This window comes from Schistocerca piceifrons, chromosome 9, assembly GCF_021461385.2.
Source record: "Schistocerca piceifrons isolate TAMUIC-IGC-003096 chromosome 9, iqSchPice1.1, whole genome shotgun sequence".
Taxonomy (NCBI): Eukaryota; Metazoa; Arthropoda; class Insecta; order Orthoptera; family Acrididae; genus Schistocerca; species Schistocerca piceifrons.
The window spans coordinates 33,043,630-33,066,382 of record NC_060146.1 but is presented as its reverse complement, the minus strand read 5'-3'; the positions used below and the strand labels follow the sequence as shown (position 1 = coordinate 33,066,382).

Below are 22,753 nucleotides of genomic sequence, written 5' to 3'. Positions count from 1 at the left end.
TGGCATAAATGTATTATATATGAGGAGGATCACTTCAAAGTGGACAAAGTGGATGTCAATGAAAAAATAAAGATTCCTTAAGAAAAACTAAAATTCCTGCTACTTTTTGACAACACCGTGTATTCCGTTCTGGGACGTACTGGGGCAACAGGAAGGGCATCTGGTCATCCCTTAAATTAATCATACCAAATCATAACCGTGTCAACCTTGTGCCAATAAGGGACAAAGGCACAAATAAAAGGAAAAAAAGAGACTCTTACAATTGAAATATTATCATCTCATCACTACTTCATCAGGCACGGAAAGTGAGCTACTGGTCCACCAGGTTAAGTCCTATCATACATTGCAGCACGAGTTCCCAAGATACACTTCATGATAAATGTGTGGGTACTCATTCGGGAACTATCAACTGTGGCCCAAACAGCAATTTACAGGTTGACGGTACAGAAAATTGACACTGACATGTCTGCATGCTGTCCTCGTGCTGCATGTTTTTTTTTGCTGGGTTTAGGCATCTCTCACCTTAACAGTTTGAGTCTTCTTCTCCAGAGTGTGCTTCACTTCAGTTAGTTTGTCTGCCAGTTCTTGTGCCGGCTTGCACTGCTTCTCTGTCTTTTCGACAAGTTCCTTATAGCGTCGCTCCATTTCCTTCATCTGCGTCTCGCGGTCTGTTGCCATCTTAGACATGTTCAGCACCCTCCTCTGTAGGTGTCGCACTTTCTGCACAAGGTCATACTTCTCTGGGTCTGCTCCCTGTGACAATTCACATGATTTCATCAGTGGCTGAAATTACTGAGTTTGAGGTAATTTCTAGAGGGACTGTTATTTAGCTGTTAACAGTCTTACATCTTGTCTGTCTGAGGAATTCTCATGTAATAATAAATAATATATCACATATTTAATTACTTATTGCGACTTAAGAGAACTGAAGTACATACTATTTTAACACGAAAAATCAATTTACGAGCAAGATAATTTATAGGATGACTCAAAAACATTGGGCAATACTTAAAAATTAGATTGTTCACATAAATACAAGCAAAACCAAGTATATCAATGTAGGTCTAGACAAGCTCAACCTTAAACTACTGTGTACTATATATGGACCTCCACTTCTTGATCCACAACTGAAAAGTTATCATGGTAAAGAGGCTAAGTAACGAAATGTACTTTCTGGCTCATTTAAAATAAACTTTATTCAGATCTCAGGGACATAAATATGGACTAACTCCACATTAACACTTGCTCACTGATTTTTAGGAAAGCAAGTTATTACTTGGTATGATCCAAAACACCATAACAAACAAATGCTGACTTTTAAAAATAAATTTGCAGTACTTATATTAACTTTATTTGTGTTAATAATCATATCAGTTGCTTGCTAAATGTCCATAAAATAACTGTCTCTCATCTGGACAACCTTAAATGGTTGATCATAGAATGAAGGCTTTGATGACCGGATGACATAGCTGCTGGTAAATCCTTTGGGATGTGAGGTTGTGATCCCAGAAACTCTTCTGTTCCTGATGTTTCATACAGGACTGTGCTGGACATCCTTAGAGGTGCTCCTCCTCTGAGTCTTGCCAACTGATCAGTTGGACGTCTGAGAGCAACGCAACTGTAGGGAAGGGGGTGTGGTCAAAGTAATACGTGATGACCAGAGATAATCTTTATCAGTGATTAAACTTAACTATTGATTGTTGTCTTGTCAAAGATAAAACTGTCTAGCGATTCTGCAGAGCTACTGTCCATATGTCGCTAAGTTTCGTTGCCTCCTCTTTCCTATTAAAACTATCCCAATGCTTATAAATTTCAATGGCTTCTCTACATAGTTGTGGACAATAATTTGACATTGTAGATAAAATTTCTGTTTCAGAAAATTTCACTTCATGGTTTCCTGCTTTAAGTGCATGCTCTGCTACAGCTGATTTCTCTATTTTTCCTTGTCAGTAAAGACTTTTGTGCTCTTTTAGCTGTGTACTTATGCTGCTCTTGGTAGTTCCAATATAAACTTTACCACAAGTACATGGAATTTTGTATACACCACATGTTGACAGAGGAGGATGTTTATCCTTCACAGATCGGAGTACTTGACTTATTTCCTTTGTTGGTCTAAAGACCGATCTGATGTCATGTTTTTGTAAAATCTTACCAATCTGAACTGTAACTTTTTTAATAAAAGGGACAGAAACTGTATTTTTCGATTGTTGTGGTTCATCCTTGTCCTGCGATCACTAATTTCCATATGGAGCAATTCCAACAATCGGCTCTGGACAAAGCACAGAAGAAACCATCTCACTGGCACCGGTTTGTAGATGACACATTGTGGTTTGGTCCCATGGTATAAAAGCTTTGGACGAATTCTTTGACCATCTAAATAAAATTAATCCAAAAATCCAGTTCACCATGGAAATGGAAAATGGTAAAGAATATCTTTCTCGGACGTTTTAGTTATGAGACAGTCCGATGGACGTTTGGAACAAAATTTTTTGGAAAGTAACACATACGGACATATATTTGCATAAAAACTCCAATCACCATTCACAACAAGGGAGAGGTGTCATTAAAAATCTTGTCAATAGATCCGAACAGGTATGCACATCAGAACACCTGGACATTGAAATAAAACATCTGAAGCAGGATTTCAAGAAAAATAGGTGCTCAGGGAAAGAGGTAAAGAGAATTTTGTGACCAAGGAACAGAAGTACCAAGGACAAGGATGAACCACAATGATGGAAAAATATAGTTTCTCTCCCTTTTATTAAAAAAGTAATTAATCAGACCAGTAAGATTTTACAGAAACATGACATCAGATCAGTCTTTAGACCAACAAAGAAAATAAGTCAAGTACGCTCCAATCCGTGAAGGATAAATGCCCTCCTCTGTTGACATGTGGTGTATACAAAATTCTGTGTACTTGTGGTAAAGTTTATATTGGAACTACCAAGAGGAGCATAAATAGATGGTTAAAAGAGCACAAAAGTCTTTACCGACAAGGAAAAATAGAGAAATCAGCTGTAGCAGAGCATGCTCTTCAATCAGGAAACCCCAAAGTGAAGTTTTCTGAAACAGAAATTTTATCTACAACATCAAATTATTATCCACGACTATATAGAGAAGCCATTGAAATTTATAAGCATCAGGATAATTTTAACAGGAAAGAGGAGGCAATGAAACTTAGCGATATATGGACAGTAGCTCTGCAGAATCGGTAGACAGGTTTAACTTTAACAAAATGACGATTGATAGTTAAGTTTAATCGCTGACAAAGATTATCTCTGTTCATCACCTGTTGCTTTGACCACTCCCCCTTCACTATAGTATTTATGTTGCTCTTGGACATCCAACTGGTCAGTCAGCAAGACTCAGCAGAGGAACATCTCTGAGGACGTCCAGCTTAGTCCTGGATGAAAAGTCAGGAACAGGAGAGTTTCTTCGACCATGACCTCACATCCCGAAAGGTTTAAATAGTTGGTACTGCAGGCTGTAGCTGTGGTGTTCATTACATCGTCAGGGACAAAATGCTTCCTCATCTTTGCCCACGCTTTCTTTTAGAGTCTGTACAGGATGGCAGCCAGTCAAGGAATATTTTAGGGTGTTGGTTTAAGAAATTTATTTCAAATGCCCCTTGGAATCTTTACAAGTTTTCTCCCAGAGTAATTCACGCCATGTCTATGTGACACAAGTCACTTGCCTTTCAAAACTGAGGCAGTTCTGTCCAGTTAAAGCTGCTGACAGGAGACACCCTGAGCCCTCTGCTGCAACTGCTAGCGAATTCACGCCATTGGTTTCAGCCAATAGCGTGCACGGGTTACTGATCATGTGAGTGGACGCTGGAGCATCCTGTGGAGCAGAACACACTTGCTTCTCTCTCTTGTAATCCAGACCTCGAGCAGAACAGATGCCTTTTTGGAAGGCACAGCCTCTGGCTCTGCCTTTGCCGACTGGCCACCGACATAAGTTAACGTGAACAACTTCCCCTTCTATTGCCCATTTTAATTATTTATTTGACCTCCTAGACTGGCCTAAAACAAACTAACTTCCAATCCTTGCCGTGCCATTTCATACTCCATATATTGAAATATATCCTGTTCATTGTACTTAATTTCCTGTTTTGTCATTTAACGGCAGCCCTGGATGCCCACTACCAAATCCTGACCGCTCGACCTCCTGCACACTGCCGCAACGAGGTATATTTAACAACCTTCTTCCCCCTTCCCTGCCAAGCTATACATTAACAGCAATTGCAGGAGTCTCTCATAAACTCCCCTAACTTTACAATTGGTGTCAGAAGTGGGATGTAACAATTATATCCCCCCTCCTGGCACGAACTCTTTTGCATTTGGTGTCAGAAGTGACATGTTAGCATCCGTATAATTTTACAATTGGTATCAGAATCGTGATTCGTTCCCACCATTCGGTCCACAGAGTGGCCGTTTATTCTGGTTCACGTTTGACGTTGTGTGGTCGGTCAATATTCGCCGCTGTCATTCCTCTACAAGCCGAGCCCGGGTGCCGCAGGGCGTCGGCTCGACGTCGCGCCAGATGCTGCGTCCGCACATACCGACACCCGGGGCAAACTCTGCCTACGTCTCGTTGAGTGCGGCACCAACATGTGCGCGCCGGACATCCGAGTTGCTGCCGTGCTGCAGCTGTTCACGGCCAGTGTGGCTCGCCTGCCACTGCCACCCACCTCCATCGCCCCTGATATCGCCAGTCCACTGAGATCCGCCACAAGACACACGTGCATATTGCGTGTGCTCCAGTCTCATTTCACACTCACAGCCAGCCCACATGTCTGTGTTGCAGGCCCCGCTGTTGTTGCCCAGCTGCACAGCCCACGCCACCCAGAGGCACTGCCCAACATTCGCTGCCCATCAACTTCCCGTTGCCGTCTCCATTTGGGTTCTGGCATCAATGCCCGGGGCATGTACTTTCAGTGCTGTGTAGCTACCCGGCTCACTGCCTGTGCCGCTGCTGTGCGAATACTGCATGTGTACGCCCCTCAGCCGCTACACCACTGTCTCTTCTGTACTATGAGTGTTGATATATACTGAAGCATTTGCAGCATTTGCTCTAGAGCAAATCCCCTTTATAGCATAAATTTTGCATCCATTATACAGTTACTGCCTGTGTATTTTAAACACATAACTCTGTTGTCAAAGAAGTATGTCATGCTTAGTTATTGTGATGAGAAGTGCTTTAAGATTTTTTTTGTATAGCTTTTAGTTAATCTCCAGGGATGTGCAGCTTGCACAATGTGTTTAGCAACCACAGAGGCTCCTAGCTGTTCACAGCATTTTCTTCCATTTCATTTTCATGTCACGATCAACTCTTTCTCTTTCATCTTTCCTATAAGCATAATGAAAGTAGGTTCCTTATCGTTGGCCCACAGACGTAAGCGCTTAAGGGCTCTGTAACACCCTGTGTCGTCATACCGCGTCCACAAGGTATCCGAAATTGTTGGCACCCTAAATTCTTGTCTCTCTTTACCTTTCATTAGTAAGGTTACAGATCGAACCGGCAAAAATTTTGCTGAAACATAAAGTGAAACCAGTATTCAAACCTACCAGAAAAATAGGACAAGTACTTCATTCTGTTAAAGATAGAAGGCCACCATTATCATCTAGCGATGTGTATAAAATTCCGTGTACTTGTGGTGAGATCTATATTGGTACTATGAAAAGAAGTGTGAATACGAGGGTAAAGGAGCATAAAGTCTTTGTCGACTGGGAAAAATAGATAAATCGGCCATTGCGGAACATGCACTTCAGTCAGTAGACCATGTAGTTAAGTTTTCTGAAACTACAGTTTTAAGTCCTACCACAAACTACACTCCTGGAAATTGAAATAAGAACACCGTGAATTCATTTGAATTCATTGTCCCAGGAAGGGGAAACCTTATTGACACATTCCTGGGGTCAGATACATCACATGATCACACTGACAGAACCACAGGCACATAGACACAGGCAACAGAGCATGCACAATGTCGGCACTAGTACAGTGTATATCCACCTTTCGCAGCAATGCAGGCTGCTATTCTCCCATGGAGACGATCGTAGAGATGCTGGATGTAGTCCTGTGGAACGGCTTGCCACGCCATTTCCACCTGGCGCCTCAGTTGGACCAGCGTTCGTGCTGGACGTGCAGACCGCGTGAGACGACGCTTCATCCAGTCCCAAACATGCTCAATGGGGGACAGATCCGGAGATCTTGCTGGCCAGGGTAGTTGACTTACACCTTCTAGAGCACGTTGGGTGGCACAGGATACATGCGGACGTGCATTGTCCTGTTGGAACAGCAAGTTCCCTTGCCGGTCTAGGAATGGTAGAACGATGGGTTCGATGACGGTTTGGATGTACCGTGCACTATTCAGTGTCCCCTCGACGATCACCAGTGGTGTACGGCCAGTGTAGGAGATCGCTCCCCACACCATGATGGCGGGTGTTGGCCCTGTGTGCCTCGGTCGTATGCAGTCCTGATTGTGGCGCTCACCTGCACGGCGCCAAACACGCATACGACCATCATTGGCACCAAGGCAGAAGCGACTCTCATCGCTGAAGACGACACGTCTCCATTCGTCCCTCCATTCACGCCTGTCGCGACACCACTGGAGGCGGGCTGCACGATGTTGGGGCGTGAGCGGAAGACGGCCTAACGGTGTGCGGGACCATAGCCCAGCTTCATGGAGACGGTTGCGAACGGTCCTCGCCGATACCCCAGGAGCAACAGTGTCCCTAATTTGCTGGGAAGTGGCGGTGCGGTCCCCTACGGCACTGCGTAGGATCCTACGGTCTTGGTGTGCATCCGTGCGTCGCTGCGGTACGGTCCCAGGTCGACGGGCACGTGCACCTTCCGCCGACCACTGGCGACAACATCGATGTACTGTGAAGACCCCACGCCCCATGTGTTGAGCAATTTGGCGGTACGTCCACCCGGCCTCCCGCATGCCCACTATATGCCCTCGCTCAAAGTCCGTCAACTGCACATATGGTTCACGTCCACGCTGTCGCGGCATGCTACCAGTGTTAAAGACTGCGATGGAGCTCCTTATGCCACGGCAAACTGGCTGACACTGACGGCGGCAGTGCACAAATGCTGCACAGCTAGCGCCATTCGACGGCCAACACCGCAGTTCCTGGTGTGTCCGCTGTGCCGTGCGTGTGATCATTGCTTGTACAGCCCTCTCGCAGTGTCCAGATCAAGTATGGTGGGTCTGACACACCGGTGTCAATGTGTTCTTTTTTCCATTTCCAGGAGTGTATTATCCACAACTGTATAGGGAGGCTATTGAAATTTATAAACATGAAGATAATTTTAATAGAAAAGAAGAGGCCTTGAAATTAAGCGAGATATGGACAGTGGCGTTACATAATCGTTAAGTGATTTTCATCTATGACGGACTGTTATCGATAGTTACATTTTATGTTTGACTAGTTTTCTCTCTGCTACTATGTGCGAGCTAGACCACACCCACTTTCCTCGGTATGCAGGCCGCTCTCTGATGCCCGACTCGTCAGTCTGCAGGACTCAGCAGGACCAGCCATACCTATGAAGATGTCCAGCATAGTATGGACCATGGCCATATAACCCGGAAGAATTATCAACAACAGAACCATTAACCATGATTCCCTTTACCATGAAGCGAGTTTCCAGTTGAGACCGTGTTTCTTTTTATTGTCATCTAAATTGCGGCCTAATTTCCCTGTGAACGTTTATTATAAGCAGAGACTGCATGGCACAACCATGTGGACTGGCACAGCTGTCGCCTTGCAATAAGCCAGTCATGCCCCGAATGTTCATCTTGCCTGTCATAATTAAGTCTAATCTTCATTTGATTTATAAGCCATTTATTGTATAAGTTTTTAGTGAGCATGTACGCAGAGTATTAAGTGTTTGAAGGTACCCTCTCCCAACTACTGTATAAGTATTTGTTATTTGATGATATAAGCTATTTGCATCATTCATCTTTGTTGGAGAATTTTTGTATTGTACTGTATTTCACATTTAGATCTCCTTTATTGACAATGATTTTGTTTTGCCTTTCAAAAGAATGCATCAAGTTTTCCCTACTAAAATTTTTCTACAATGTTACTTTTTACAAGCGTAGGTCATTGAACATTTTGTTTTGCTGTCAAACTTAGATTGTGGAACCCCTCCTTTTGTTGTCCATTCTATTTGTCTTTTCTTGTTCAATAGATTGTGATACTTCAAATTTTCATCTAACTTTTGCAACTAATACTCCACTGCTTTGCAGGTAAGCTAAGTCTACTGTCGTTTTATAAGCATTTATTTCCCTGTTTTCTTTCAAGCTGCCTAAGATTAAAAATGATTTCGAGTTTTTCACCCTCATGCCTGATAATCAGACTATAATTCCGAGTGGAATTTAGAAGCAAGCGACGACCAGCTGATGGAACACAAAACGGAAATGCATAGCCATAACAAAGCTGGCCATTATGGGGTGTCTTTCCATGCACCGCCATTTAGTTTGGTGGCGCTTTGCATTTCCAAGTCTCCTCCGAAGTGTAGTACCACCCTACCACCTTCCGTAAACCCTTACCATGCACACTATGATATGCATTTTTATGGAAATCCTTGCTAAATGAAGCACCCGAGTTATCTACACAATAGAGAGGAGATGAATGTATCCCTGAAGTTGAGAAGAAGGGCACTACCCTCTCATTGTAGAGCGGTAAGCGATATAGAGAGTTCACCCAGATGAACACAAGTTTCGTTATTATTCATCCTACTTCTTACAAAGTAATTTACTGATGAAGAGAAGAAGTTACGAGCGAGCACGGAAATTGACACTTTTACCATTGGGTACAGTGCCCCGTTATGTGTTTAGGAAATGAGAGACACCCGTTTGTTTATTCAAACAAACACACCCGTGATGTTACGAGATTGAAGCTCCAGCTGAAATTAACACTAATTTGTTGATGTTTAGCACCCATGATGTAATGTCATCACCCAAGCACAGAACACACTATTTTGTTGAAAATTTAGTTAGCAAGAGACTGCCAGCCAAATAAATAAAAAGTTTCATTGTACAATGTCGAAGTAATTCGTGCACCCCCTTTTTCCGTAGCTCACCCTGTTACTTCAGGGATTTTGGTAATTTTGTAGTAGTTAACCCCCACGAGATGTAATCGCACTATGTCTTCCTCGCCAATGCATTGCATTGGGTTACTACCATTGCTCTGACTCGCTCATCTACCTGAACTTGTTCCCAATTATACCCAATTCCTTATCATTTAAGGTTAGGACCCTTCCGGTTCGCTGCGGGTGTGCCGCTCTGCATAAATGGCCAATATGTCGGGCTACCCTGGCGTTGCAACCACGGACGGCTGTCCACTATTATACCCAGAACAAACCCTGCATTAAATACAACACGATTTTTCCCATTGGTCAAATCCCTTTTCTTCCTAAGCCCTAACATCCAGTGCTTAAGCGAATCACTTATGAAACCACTAAATTCCACCAGTACATGCCGACAGCTGTGCTGCATGCTGAAAGTGCCACTGCCAGACCCTTCCCCTTTACCCCTCTCACCATTCCTCATCCCTTGTGCTTACCTCCCTGCTTTCTCCCCTCCCACAAGACATGCTTTATGCCACAGATGATATCCCCTCCATCCCTGCTGGAGAGAACGGCCATTAAAGTCTGTCGACATCACACTTCCCTGCCGGCCAAGCCACATGCTCATCTCCTGTCAGTCAAAGTTTGTTTACAAACAGTGTGTGCATTTCTGTCATGCAGAACCACATTCTAGATGTGAACCTTTCCGTATTTTGTGAACTGCTTAAAAACTCACTGGGTTCTTTCCCTTCCTTTATATGAAGTTTTACGAATAGGACGAGAATATTGTTAGCTGTTTTGTCACTATGGACACACTTTTAATTACCTTTTCTAGAGTTTGGCTTGTGTGTTATCCATGCCTATTACTTTGTTTTACAAGCTTATTTTATGCCATTTGACAGTCCCCTCATTTCATCCTTAATTCCATTGTTTTGTCAGTATATGTTGTAGCCGCTGGAACTTTATATAACCATTACCTGTAACTAATACGTGGAGGATGTACTAAGATTTTACATTTGTTATCATTCTTCTTTAAATGTACTTAACCCAAGTGTAACCCATGCTAGGTGTTAATGATCTGCAGTAAGTCAATTTATTATCTTTTTTACCCAAATATTTTTATTACCATAGAATTAAGTATTTTGTTATAATAGCAGATTTTTCCCTCAAACTAATAGAAACCGTGATAGTTCATACCTATTTTGTGAAGCGTTATGGCGTCATTTAACTTCGTTTGTCTTAAGACTTGATTATATGGGTAGTGATGATTTCAACTATTACAAGAGATATTGTATTGTAATTTGAGCAAGTTAATATTATACTATTTTCTTACTCATGAAATTTGATAAACTTGACTGCATGTAAATCCCCTCCCATTTACATACACTAAACGAAATATTGTAACAGATCCCTCCCATAGTACTAAGGCCCCTACTATGGCAAACCGTTTTTCCGGGGAGTGACCGACACCCTTTTGTAAACAATGTTTGTCACACTTTTCTGGAAGGGGGAAGGAATGTACAGGATGGCAGCCAGTTAAGGAATATTTTAGGGAATTGGTTTAAGAAATTTATTTCAAAGGCCCAGTGGAATCTTTACAAGTTTTCTCCCAGAGTAATTCATGCCGTGTCTATGTGACACAAGTCACTTGCCTTTCAAAACTGAGGCAGTTCTGTCCAGTTAAAACTGCTGACAGGAGACGCCCTGAGCCCTCTGCTGCAACTGCTAGCGAATTCACGCCATTGGTTTCAGCCAATAGCGTGCACGGGTTACTGATCATGTGAGTGGACGCTGGAGCATCCTGTGGAGCAGAACACACTTGCTTCTCTCTCTTGTAATCCAGACCTCGAGCAGAACAGATGCCTTTTTGGAAGGCACAGCCTCTGGCTCTGCCTTTGCCGACTGGCCACCGACATAAGTTAACGTGAACAACTTCCCCTTCTATTGCCCATTTTAATTATTTATTTGACCTCCTAGACTGGCCTAAACCCACTAACTTCCAATCCTTGGCGTGCCATTTCATACTCCATATATTGAAATATATCCTGTTCATTGTACTTAATTTCCTGTTTTGTCATTTAACGGCAGCCCTGGATGCCCACTACCAAATCCTGACCGCTCGACCTCCTGCACACTGCCGCAACGAGGTATATTTAACAACCTTCTTCCCCCTTCCCTGCCAAGCTATACATTAACAGCAATTGCAGGAGTCTCTCATAAACTCCCCTAACTTTACAATTGGTGTCAGAAGTGGGATGTAACAATTATATCCCCCCTCCTGGCACGAACTCTTTTACATTTGGTGTCAGAAGTGGCATATTAGCGTCCGTATAATTTTACAAGTCACCAGTTTTTCTGTCACATCCCACTGCTGAATTATTTAGATTGTTTTCAGTATCCATTGCACTACCAATGAAGAAACACAAGAGACTGGCTACAAAATGAGAGGGGCAAGCGGAAGTGTATCATCTCTATGCCCCACAAGCCAACTTGTGTAACACTTTCTGTACTTACCCCGCTGAGCATGAACAAGTTATAGGAGTTACCTCTCATGTCATGCTGACTTTTGTAGCACCTGCATCAGTCATCATTGGAGATAGCCCTTTTATTATGAAAAACCCTGTTCGCATATCACTTATGAAGCAGAAAATACAATTTATGCAAAACTGACACTTAGCCACTTTAGCATGATAACCCTTCAACTATAGCCCAATAAGGTCGAGTGAGATTTGGCACAAATTTATGATCCAGCAATAAATTTTGCTCATTTCATTTGTCTCAGTGACATCATAGAGCCTTACAATTAATCTCTAGGTGATATTTACTTATGAGGTAGGTGAAACATGCAGAAAAAATGTCAACTTCATCAACACACTAAATTAAATAGACAAGGCTGCAACTAATTCACAACTCTAAACAATAACAGATAAAGCTGGACTGGAAAAAGTCAATGCTTGAGTCATTAAAATCCAATGTGTATAGATTGCTGGCCTTATAAGAAGTCTGACATAAGAATCTGATTGCAATACAATGTGTTTAAGCAAAATTCATACCCTACTATTATGCAATATTATGTTGCCTCATTAGTTCTCTGTAATGTCCAGTTCTGATGAATACTACCAATTCAAAAAGCTGTCAGTGACATTTCCTCACTCAAGAAATGACTAAGTTCGATCAAAATAAAGTACTGGCCCCAACTGCTGATAGAAAAAATGCAACTAAGTTACACACTTTACTCGCAAAAGTTTGAGTCCAGCAAAATGTTAAACTAATAGCAAATATTCTACATACCACCATCTCGTAAAAGTTACAATACATTCAAATGTTAAACACCCTGTGAAAACACAGACCACAAAATTTTATAAATACCATTACTGTAATGGCATGGCCTAATTGCCTGCCAGAAATACAAGTAGAGTCATAACTTGAGAGTGTGAACAGACATGAAGCCAAGAACTCATGTCACCCAACATCAACTGTGACTTTCTGAAATACTACATGACCTGACACTCTTATTTGTCAAATTTTGATGATGTACATTATACATGAATAGATATGTTGATCATTTAGAAACCTCTCACATCATTGTACATCTACTATTGTTGGCAAAGTGCTTGAGACAATAAAAACACACATCACGATAATACTATCTATTAGCATGTCATATGTATTTGTTACTGATATTTATACAATATGTCATGGTACTCTCTATACAATATGTCATGGTACTCTCGGAATTTACACAGTATATACCACTTTTGAATGACATAAGTCTTTATTTATTGCCATTTTTAACAAAAAAAATGCTCTTGCTACAAACAAGCTATTCCTAAACTTTTGGTAAGTGGGATAATAAAAATCACGTGTGAGTACACTGAGCTGTCTTCAGAATATGTGTGCATGTTGTAATTTGAGTATCCTGGCTTAATTTGTACACTGTTGATTAGTAAGTTCAGCCATCATAGTTAAATTACTTGTTTGATCAGCTCAGGAAATTTATGTGGCCTAATTTGCTCAGGCAGATTTGTTTGACACATTGGATGACCTTTCAGCATGATGCATTCACTTACATGAGTGACTTAATGTTTTTTATTGAAATCATACTATATTAAACAGCTGTAAATTCCATCAATTTAACTGTATTGATCATATGAAATTCTGATATCATTTGTTTTGGTTAAACATTTAGATTTGTGCACACAGTTTTTCTACAGCTACTATAGAATTTTCATTTAATACCAGGCAGCACTTCGTTCTTGGTGTGAGTGGAAGTAACAATTGTCTGTGGGCTGGTTTCATCATGTTATGAAAACCCACACTGGGCAGTCAGCCCCTGGTGGCCAGAGACAGTAGCCATTTGTATGAGAGTTGTGCTTGTACGAATTCGTGTGTTTTCTATTTCAGGAGATGGACTTTTTTGAGCAAAGCTTAAATGTTAAGCAGTCATCCCATTGCGCCTGTCTGTGACTCAATGCCTCTACTATGTGGTGAGCAGCAATCTATCCTTTTAATATCATTGCTGATCAAAATATAGAGTAGATAGCAGTTAACAGATGTCACTGAGTTAGATCACTGTAAAAAGAAAAGGATGGTTGAGAAGAGGAAAGAATCCAAGATGCTGAGCTTGCAATGAGAGGTCTACTCACAAGGGAAGTCACTTCTTCATGTTTGTCTACTTCAAATGTTGTGGTGCAACAGAACATTTTTATTTGCCAAAGAGAGCTGTGTTTCCTTCAGTTCCTTGTTTATTCAGTCCAGTATTTCACTGAATAATTGTCCTATGACTACTTCTCCTCTTCTTAAGTAGTATGACAATTTTCGATTCCCGAAAAGTCACAATCATAACTTTTCGGTCCAGTGTGTTCTTTTGAATTGATAACACTGGAAGCAACTGATTTGTTCTGAATGCTGCTCAGTTTCTGGGATGTAATGGTGAATCAAGATCTGAATGCAAAAAGTTCTTTTGATGTTGCTTAAATTTTTCTAAGCACAGATTCAAAGTTGCAAGCCACACCGGCTTGTGTCCACCATCAGCAACAGTGAAACCTGCTGCCCTACAATTTTTTCATCATCAGTCCATCACATAAAATATTAAATACCATGCCAGTATGTGGCTTCTGTTATTTTATAGACTTCCATTCGACAATCACTGAGAACTATGTCATAAACTGTTTAAATGATATCTTTGTCAACCACATCTGTGAGGCATCTTTGGCAATCCTCATCAAAACTGTATGTCTGACCACAATTGACTTTGTTAAACCTATATCTAGGTATTATTACTGATGGAGATGCCAAAAATAAACATCATCTAAGTTTACTTTTATCTTGCCAGATGGTTTCCCATCCAAAAGCAAAAAGTGAAACATTGAATAACACTGTGCTTTTCCCACCTCAGGATAAACTACAACATGGTCTCCAAAAGCTAGGGAAATACATTAATTAAAATTATTACATTTATCTACATCTTATTTTGCATCACCACCTTCAAAATAGGTGTCTTGGGAGTGAATGCCACATCTAAAATGCACCATGGGTGTCTTTCTTTGGGTTGGGTTGTTTGCGGAAGAGACCAAACATCGAGGTAATCGGTCCCATTGGAATTAGGGAAGGATGGGGAAGGAAGTTGGCTGTGCCCTTTCAAAGGAATCACTCTGGCATTTGCCTGGAGTGATTTAGGGAAATCACGGAAAACCTAATCAGAATGGCTGGACACAGAATTGAACCGTCTGTCTTTCTTTGTTAGGGTGTTTAGTACCAATTGCAATTCCTTGCACTGTATCTAATATTCACCCTTTCAAATTGATTGTAATCAAGGGAAAGAGGACAATGTCACACACAGAAAAGTCTGATGGGTAAGGAGGGTGGGAAACAAATGTTATTTGGTCATCGGTCTCATTGTAATTGGGGAAGGAAGTCGGCCGCGCCCTCTCAAAGGAATCACTCCGGCATTTGCCTGGAGTGATTTATGGTAATTATGGAAAACCTCATCAGAATGGCCAGACACAGGAGGGTATTTAGTACCAATTGCAATTCCTTTCACTGTATTTAATATTCACTCTTTCAAATTGGTTTTCATCAAGGGAAAGAGACAATGTCACACAGAGAAAAGTCTGGTGGGTGTGGAGGGTGGGAAACAAATGTTATTTGTTTTTAGTCAAAAGTCCTGAATAATGTAGGTGTATAAAGTCAATCATTGTCATAGTGGGGTACCCAGTCTTCCCTCAGATCTCTTAGCACATTGGAATAGAAAACTCAGGATGGAATATGACAATATTATGAAAAGGGTAATTGCTACTCACCATACAGTAAAGATGCTGAGTCACAGATAGGCACAACGAAAAGAATGTCAGAAAAATGTTTTGGCCAAACAGGCCTTCATTGGAATTACGCAATATACACACATGACTCAAGCAAATGCAGCTGACAAACACATGGCCACAGTCTCCGATTGCCGAGGCCAGACTGTGAGCTTTTGTATGAAGTCATTAATTCTGATGCAGTACTGTTTGGCTGAAAGCTTTGTCTAACAATCTTTTTGTTGTGCCTATCTGTGACACAGCATCTCCACTGTGTGGTGAGCAGCAACAATCATTTGCATAATATTTTCAACATTGCAATAGAATTCTTTACAAACAACATAAAAAATAACAATAATAATCAACACGGACTTGACATTACTCTTGATTTGTGGAGCTTTTTTGGCACAAGGTGGAGGAGGGTTTTTCCATTGTGACAATTGCTCCTTAGTTTCAGGGTCATATCCAGAAATCCAATATCCACCTCAAATGGAAGCCTTTGAAAGAATGTTTGGATCACCTCAAATCAGTTGCTTCATATCCCTTCAGACTTTCGTCTCTTGTCACTTATAATTGTCTTGAAGCAGTCGTGACACAAACTTTGCCACAGTCCTATTCTCGTGCAATTCTTTTGACAGAATATGTTCACATGAACCATAAGTTATTCCCAAAGAGTTGCAGATGTCTCGGATAGTCAGTGTATGATCTTTCACATTCAATTCTCTTGGTTTGTAAGCATTTTACGGTGTGATGCACATTTTATGGTGCGATGTCAGCTAACAAGCAACTGGGAATTGTCATCATCAATTGACACACACCCATTTTTGAAACTCTTTATATTTTATGTAACTTCATTAACCATCATAGTGTGTGGTAGGAATGTGGCCACACACAGTAAAAACAATAAATAAGTTATGGTGTTACGTTTTAATGCATAATCGGTTTTGAGACTTCATGCCTCATCCATAGATGCACCTTTGTACACATCTAATCAACAGTTGTTCGTAATTTCCCAGCTCATTCAGGTTGTCAACTGAAATACTGCTAACCACACTTTATGCTGTCATAATTGCCATCTGCTTCATCTGCTGCACAGTGAGCTACGTAAATTTAAGTATTAACTGTGTTTTCTTACTTGTCACTTCTTTTTCCATGTGTTTTTGCTTTTAGGAAGCTTTAATTTTCAAGTACTAGTAACAGTGTACCATAGATTTCGTGTTTGTTTTGAATACAGTCCAGAGACAGGTAGTGCTTATTTTCATTGTTGCCAACAAGAAGCGTCTAGTAACCACAGTTTAGTCAGCTATTAGCTGCCTTTAGTGAATTAGCAGTCTAGTTAAAAGTTGATTAACTATCTACAGTGAATTGTTGATTTCTTAGGACAGATAGGATATGTGACTGCTGTGTACAGGCGCAGGAGGAGCTGGCTACTGTTCGCGAACAGCTGAACGTGTTGATGGCCGCTGTCAACCGTCTTCAGTTTGCTGCCTCAGAGTGTAGCAGCAGTGGGGAGTCTCTGGTGTGTCACATGGTACACCACAGGTGTTACATGCTTCACCCACAGTCCTTGCTGTCGAGACATCTTTGTGGGTACTGGAGGCGGTTGGGCCACCCTCTCCCCAAGGGGAGTGGCGGGTTCAGCGGCGTTCACGTCAACCGAGGCGGAGGGTCAATGTGGAGGCTGGCCGTGTGGCATCACCCGCTCTGCCTTCAGCAAGGTCCGAGCAGGCACACGGGGGGAGGGGTTTATTAGTTATTGGGAGTTCCAACGTTAGGCGGGTGATGGAGCCCCTTAGGGAAATAGCCAAAAGGTCGGGGAAGAAGGCCAGTGTTCACTCTGTCTGCTTGCTGGGGGGTCTCATCCGAGATGTGGAGGAGGCCCTGCCAGCGGCGATAGAGAGCACTGGGTGCACCCGACTACAAATTGTTGCTCATGTCAGCACCAATGACTCCTGCCGTCTGAGTTCAGAGGTCATCCTCAGTTCGTACAGGCGGTTGGCGGAGTTGGTGAAGGCGGAAAGCCTCACTTGCAGGGTGGAATCTGAGCTAACTATTTGTAGTATCATTCCCAGAACCGATTGTGGTCCTCTGCTTTGGAGCTGAGTGGAAGGCTTAAACCAGAGGCTCAGACAATTCTGCGGAGATCTGGGGTGCAAATTTCTCGACCTTGGCTATCGGGTGGAGAAATATAGGGTCCCCCTGAATAGGTCAGTCATGCGCTACATGCAGGAAGTGGCTACAAAGGTAGTGTAGTATGTGTGGAGTGTACATATGGGTTTTTTAGGTTAAAGAGTTCCCTCCCTAGGCCCGACAAGACGCCTCCTGAGACGCGACAAGGTAGTAGTAGGCAGAACGCAACAGGGAATAACAATATTAATGTGGTAATAGTAAACTGCAGAAGTGTCTATAGAAAGGTCCCAGAACTGCTCTCATTAATAAACGGTCACAATACCCACATAGTACCAGGGACGGAAAGTTGGCTGAAACCAGATGTGAACAGTAACGAAATTCTAAACTCAGATTGGAACGTATACCGCAGAGACAGGCTGGACAGTGAAGGGGGAGGCGTGTTTATAGTGATAAGTAAGGTTCTATGTACTGATTTGGCAGAAAATCGCAAAAAATTTTGGTCTTATGTCAAAGCGGTAGGTGGATCAAAACAAAATGTCCAGACACTCTGTGACCAAAATGGTACTGAAACAGAGGATGACAGACTAAAGGCCGAAATACTAAATGTCTTTTTCCAAAGCTGTTTCACAGAGGAAGACTGCACTGTAGTTCCTTCTCTAGATTGTCACACTGATGACAAAATGGTAGATATTGAAATAGATGACAGAGGGATAGAAAACAATTAAAATTGCTCAAAAGAGGAAAGGCCGCTGGACCTGATGGGATACCAGTTAGATTTTACACAGAGTACGTGAAGGAACTTGCCCCTTCTTACAGTGGTGTGCTGTAGGTCTCTAGAAGAGCATAGCACTCCAAAGGATTGGAAAAGGGCACAGGTCATCCCCATTTTCAAGAAGGGATGTCGAACAGATGAACAGAACTATAGACCTATATCTCTAATGTCAATCAGTTGTAGAATTTTGGAACACGTATTATGTTAGAGTATAATGACTTTTCTGGAGACTAGAAATCTACTCTGTAGGAATCAGCATGGGTTTCAAAAAAGACGATTGTGTGAAACCCAGCTCACGCTATTCGTCCACGAGACTCAGAGGGCCATAGACACAGGTCCCCAGGTACCATAAAAAGGTGTCATGTGGAATTTACACCCAATAGCTAATCCGCTGCTTGCTGGCCATAGGGAAGTGAATGTTCTGGGTGTGAGTGGGGTGTGAGCTTCATGCTTATGGTAACATTTCAAGCAGAATCGGCAAATGCTTAAGTTTTAAGGGAATAAATCCGACTTTTTATATTCCTAAAAACAATGGACAGAAATTCAGGCACAAGGAAGCTGCAACATGGAATAGTTTCAAGTTGTCGGTGGTATACAGTATCGCCTGTGATGATTGTGATGCAGAGTACATAGACCAGACAGGAAGAAGTTTTGAGACCCGCTTTAAGGAGCACATCAGCGACCCAGGCTCAAAATCAGCCGTAGGTGCGCATTTGCGGGAAACGGGTCACAATATCACCAGTATCCAGAACTTGTGGGTGTTACACTTGGAAAATAAGGGCAACACCCTTAATGTTCAGGAAGAAGTTGAAATCTTCAGAGTTCTGAAGAAATCCCCTCGCTCCTCACTTAATGCCCAGACCGATCTGAGGCACAAGGGTCTTTTAGAAAATTTTGATTACTTAAACAGGTAGCCCTCTAGCTCACTTGTTAGTAGGTTCTGTCCTATATATTTTTATGCACACTCCGGGCCTTACGCATTCAGAACCACCACAATTATTATTCTTATGGTTTTAACTAACTACCATGTCTTATATTGGCCACCTAGTATGATTTTAGACTTTTATTTAAAAAAAAAAATGACATAAGGAACTGTTTATCAAATGTTCAGCACCCCGTACTCTTCACACCATGTACACACCATCTGGCCTGTGGCGATCCTCGTGCCACTGCGTGAGTGCTTTCCAGGTTTCGGCCAGTCAGTCAGGCCGTGTCCGCTGCCGTGTAGCTCCTCTCAGCTGGCACAGTAAGTTCTGAGATGTTTACATGGCTCTAATTGCACTGTTTGTTCATGCTAATGTTTGCACTCTTCGTCGTTTGTGTTTAGGGGATTTTTATCAGCATTGTATTTTATTTTTATTTTCTAGGTCATTGCCGCTCCCATTATTTAAAGAAATTTTAAAAAAGATTTTCAAATTTTAACTACCGCTTTCACCAGATGACAGTATATTGGACATGAAAGGTGGGGAGTGGCTACAGGGCAATGTTCAACATTACCATGTTATAAATAATGTATGTGTGTATTTTCCTGTCTCATTCAAAAAACTGGTTGTTTAAAATTTCAGTTTATACCTCAGAATTTGGGGATCAAATAGTTTATATGAGCTCTTATTATAATATTTTTTGTACAGATTGCCTGAGGATGCACTGATAAATGGCGTGAAACCGGTCGCAGATTTAATAAAAATCACTGATACAGCCAGTGCTGAATTTTCTTTGGAAAAATGTTCAGGAAAAATGTAATAATTCTGATCCCAAAGAAGGCAGGTGCTGATAGCTATGAATATTATTCAGTTATCAGTTTAATAAGTCATGGCTGTACAATCCTTACACAAATTATTTACAGGAGGATAGAAAAATTGGTAGAAGTCGTCACTGGAGAAAATCATTTTGGGTTCCACTGAAATGTAGGAACACACAAGGCACGAACCATCCTATGATTTATATTACAAGACAGGATGAAGAAAGGTAAACCTACACTTATATCATTTGTAAATTTAGAGCAGGGCTTCCAAACCTTTTCAGCTGGCGCACCCCTTCTTCAGTTGAAAATCCATGGCGGACCCCTAGTCAGTCAAGAGCACAGTAACTTTAGATTTCACAGTGAAACCCTTGGAAACTGAAAGCTTGTTAACGCAATTGCCATGTTTCCAATGTCCCAATGCCCCCCCCCCCCCCCCCTTGAAGTATCAATAGTCTTTGGTTTAGAGATGGATGAAAACAACTTGAAATTAACAATCCAATTTGAATTCCCATTGTATCCAGACACTTACTAGTGGATTTACTCCCTTTGTTCAACACACTATAGCCTGATTAAAATTACTTGGTAATTGATGTTTCACACATTGGAGCTGCCTTCCTCCAAGAGCAATTAAAGTCACGTCCAAACTGTTCAAACATTTCGCTGTTGACAAGCTCCCGCTTGTGGTCTGTTCACTTCCACTGTTTGGCTACTGTTGTGTAAGTAAGGAGCATGCATATTTCGTAACAGCGTGTGTGTGTGTGTGTGTGTGTGTGTGTGTGTGTGTGTGTGTGTGTGTGTGGTTTTTTCGTGAAATCTGAAGAAAAATGTTCAAATGTATGTCAGGTCTATGGGACTTAACTCATGAGGTCATCAGTCCCTAGTCTTACACACTATTAACCTAAGTTTAACTTCTGCTAAGGACAAAATACACACAAACACATGCCCAAGGGAGGACTCGAACCTCCGGCGGGAGTGGCTGTGCAATCCACGACGACATGGCGCCTTAGACTGCTCGCCCATTTCGCGCAGCTGTGAAGAAAAGAGGCAGACCCATGATTCGGGATACAAACACATCATGAAAGAAAAGAGGCCAAGGAATTGCCTTTAAAGGACTATTGTGACATCTGTTGTGCAATGTGTGGGAATACATTCACCCAGTTTACATGCGTTTCCAAAACCGGATTTCGTAAGCCGATGTCCCAGTTCCTCTTTTGGTTGGTCAGGTAAACACTTAATAATTGATTCTGGTAATCTGCTTTTATAAAGCTGTTTTCCAGTTCCACAATCAATTCTCGTGCCCATGTAAACAGCTCGGAAAGTCTAGTTATTTTTACGTCTTTGCGTATCTACTGAACAACAGCTGTCAGTCCACAGCTGACAGCTATCAGGCGGCGTTGCAAGTGTACTGTCAGTTGGTAGCTGGCAACTGGCAGGCGGCGTGGCAACAGTTTAGCCATAGCTGACAACTTCAACTACTACTTGGACACTATATTGTGGCAGTCAGCCTCAACTGTAAACAAATTAGGAAAAGAGGACAAAGCATTTCACAGAATGTAAGACTTTTTTTCCCAAAGGCCTTGATTTTAAGTAGTTAATGATTTGAATGGATTCGTCTAAAACTTTCTTGAATGAAACAGGCATTTTTTTCATAGCTAAAGTGTATCTGTGGAGAGCACTATGACTACTGCTGCAATTCTTGGCGTTTTCTTTTATTTTCGTTATTGCTCCAACTGTAGCACCTGTCATAGCTTTTGCACCATCTGTGCACACATCTATGCAATTAGACCATGAAACTTCGTTAGTCCTTAAAAAATCATCCAATAGACGGAATATTTCAGCACCTGTTGTGTTGGCTGGTAGTGGTCTGCACAATAAGAGGTCCTCCTCAAAACCTCCAGAATATTCATAACGGACAAAAGCCAATAAAATAACTAATCCTGCAACATCAGTGGATTCATCTATCTGCAGAGAAAATGAATTGTGTTGGATTCAAGAAACAAGAGTGTCTCATGACAGTATTGTTTGATAATGGCACCGAAGATACAAGCTTTCTGCCTTTTCGTCTAGCATGCAAGAAACAATATCATTAACACAAGGCTTTATGAGATTTTCTGCGATGGTATGAGCTTTGCCTGTTTTTGCCATTCGATAACTAACCAAGAAAGAAGCTTTTAATGAATTTTTATTAATTGTTTTTGCATGAGTTTTCATGCAATACTGAGAAGCAGGTAGTTCAGCACTCTGCCTTTTGAAAAAATCGATGTCTTTAGCCTGGAAATCCGGGTGAGTACCTTCAAAATGACGGCGCAATTTAACTGGAACCATGGAACTGTTCGGAAGGACTCGCGCACAAATCACACACTGAGCTTTACCCTCCTCTGTCTCCATAAAGCCCATTTCTAAATACCTTTCGTTGTACTTACGCTTCTTGGTTATTCCACTTCCACAGGATATTGCAACCAATGGAGTACTTCCAGCGTTTTCACATAATAAACCCGGCTGTGGAGTTTCTTGTGATTGTTCTCCCTTTGGTCGTCCTCCCTCCTCATTGATTTCAACTGGAAACTTCCCTTGTTGTGAAGGCAATGGAGAAGCTGTACCCTTCTTCAATGATCCTGACTTCAGCCACCGATCCATGTTAGAAGTAATAAACTGGTCATAAATCAACTTATGAAGTAGGTAGTGCATTGACAAAGCGAGTTTAACATTTAATGATGCCTGGGGCCG

The 22,753-nt window shown here is 41.7% G+C and overlaps 1 protein-coding gene across 1 annotated transcript in view; it reads right to left on the bottom strand.

Moving 5' to 3' along the window:
- Positions 1-507: 507 nt before the first annotated feature.
- The window catches only part of LOC124716668 (cilia- and flagella-associated protein 58-like), a 300,831-nt gene continuing 278,585 nt past the window's right edge, over positions 508-22,753 (bottom strand). The window contains exon 17 of the mRNA XM_047243206.1: positions 508-753. Within this exon, the coding sequence (XP_047099162.1) occupies positions 508-753 (246 nt within the window). The remainder of the gene's footprint in view (positions 754-22,753) is intronic.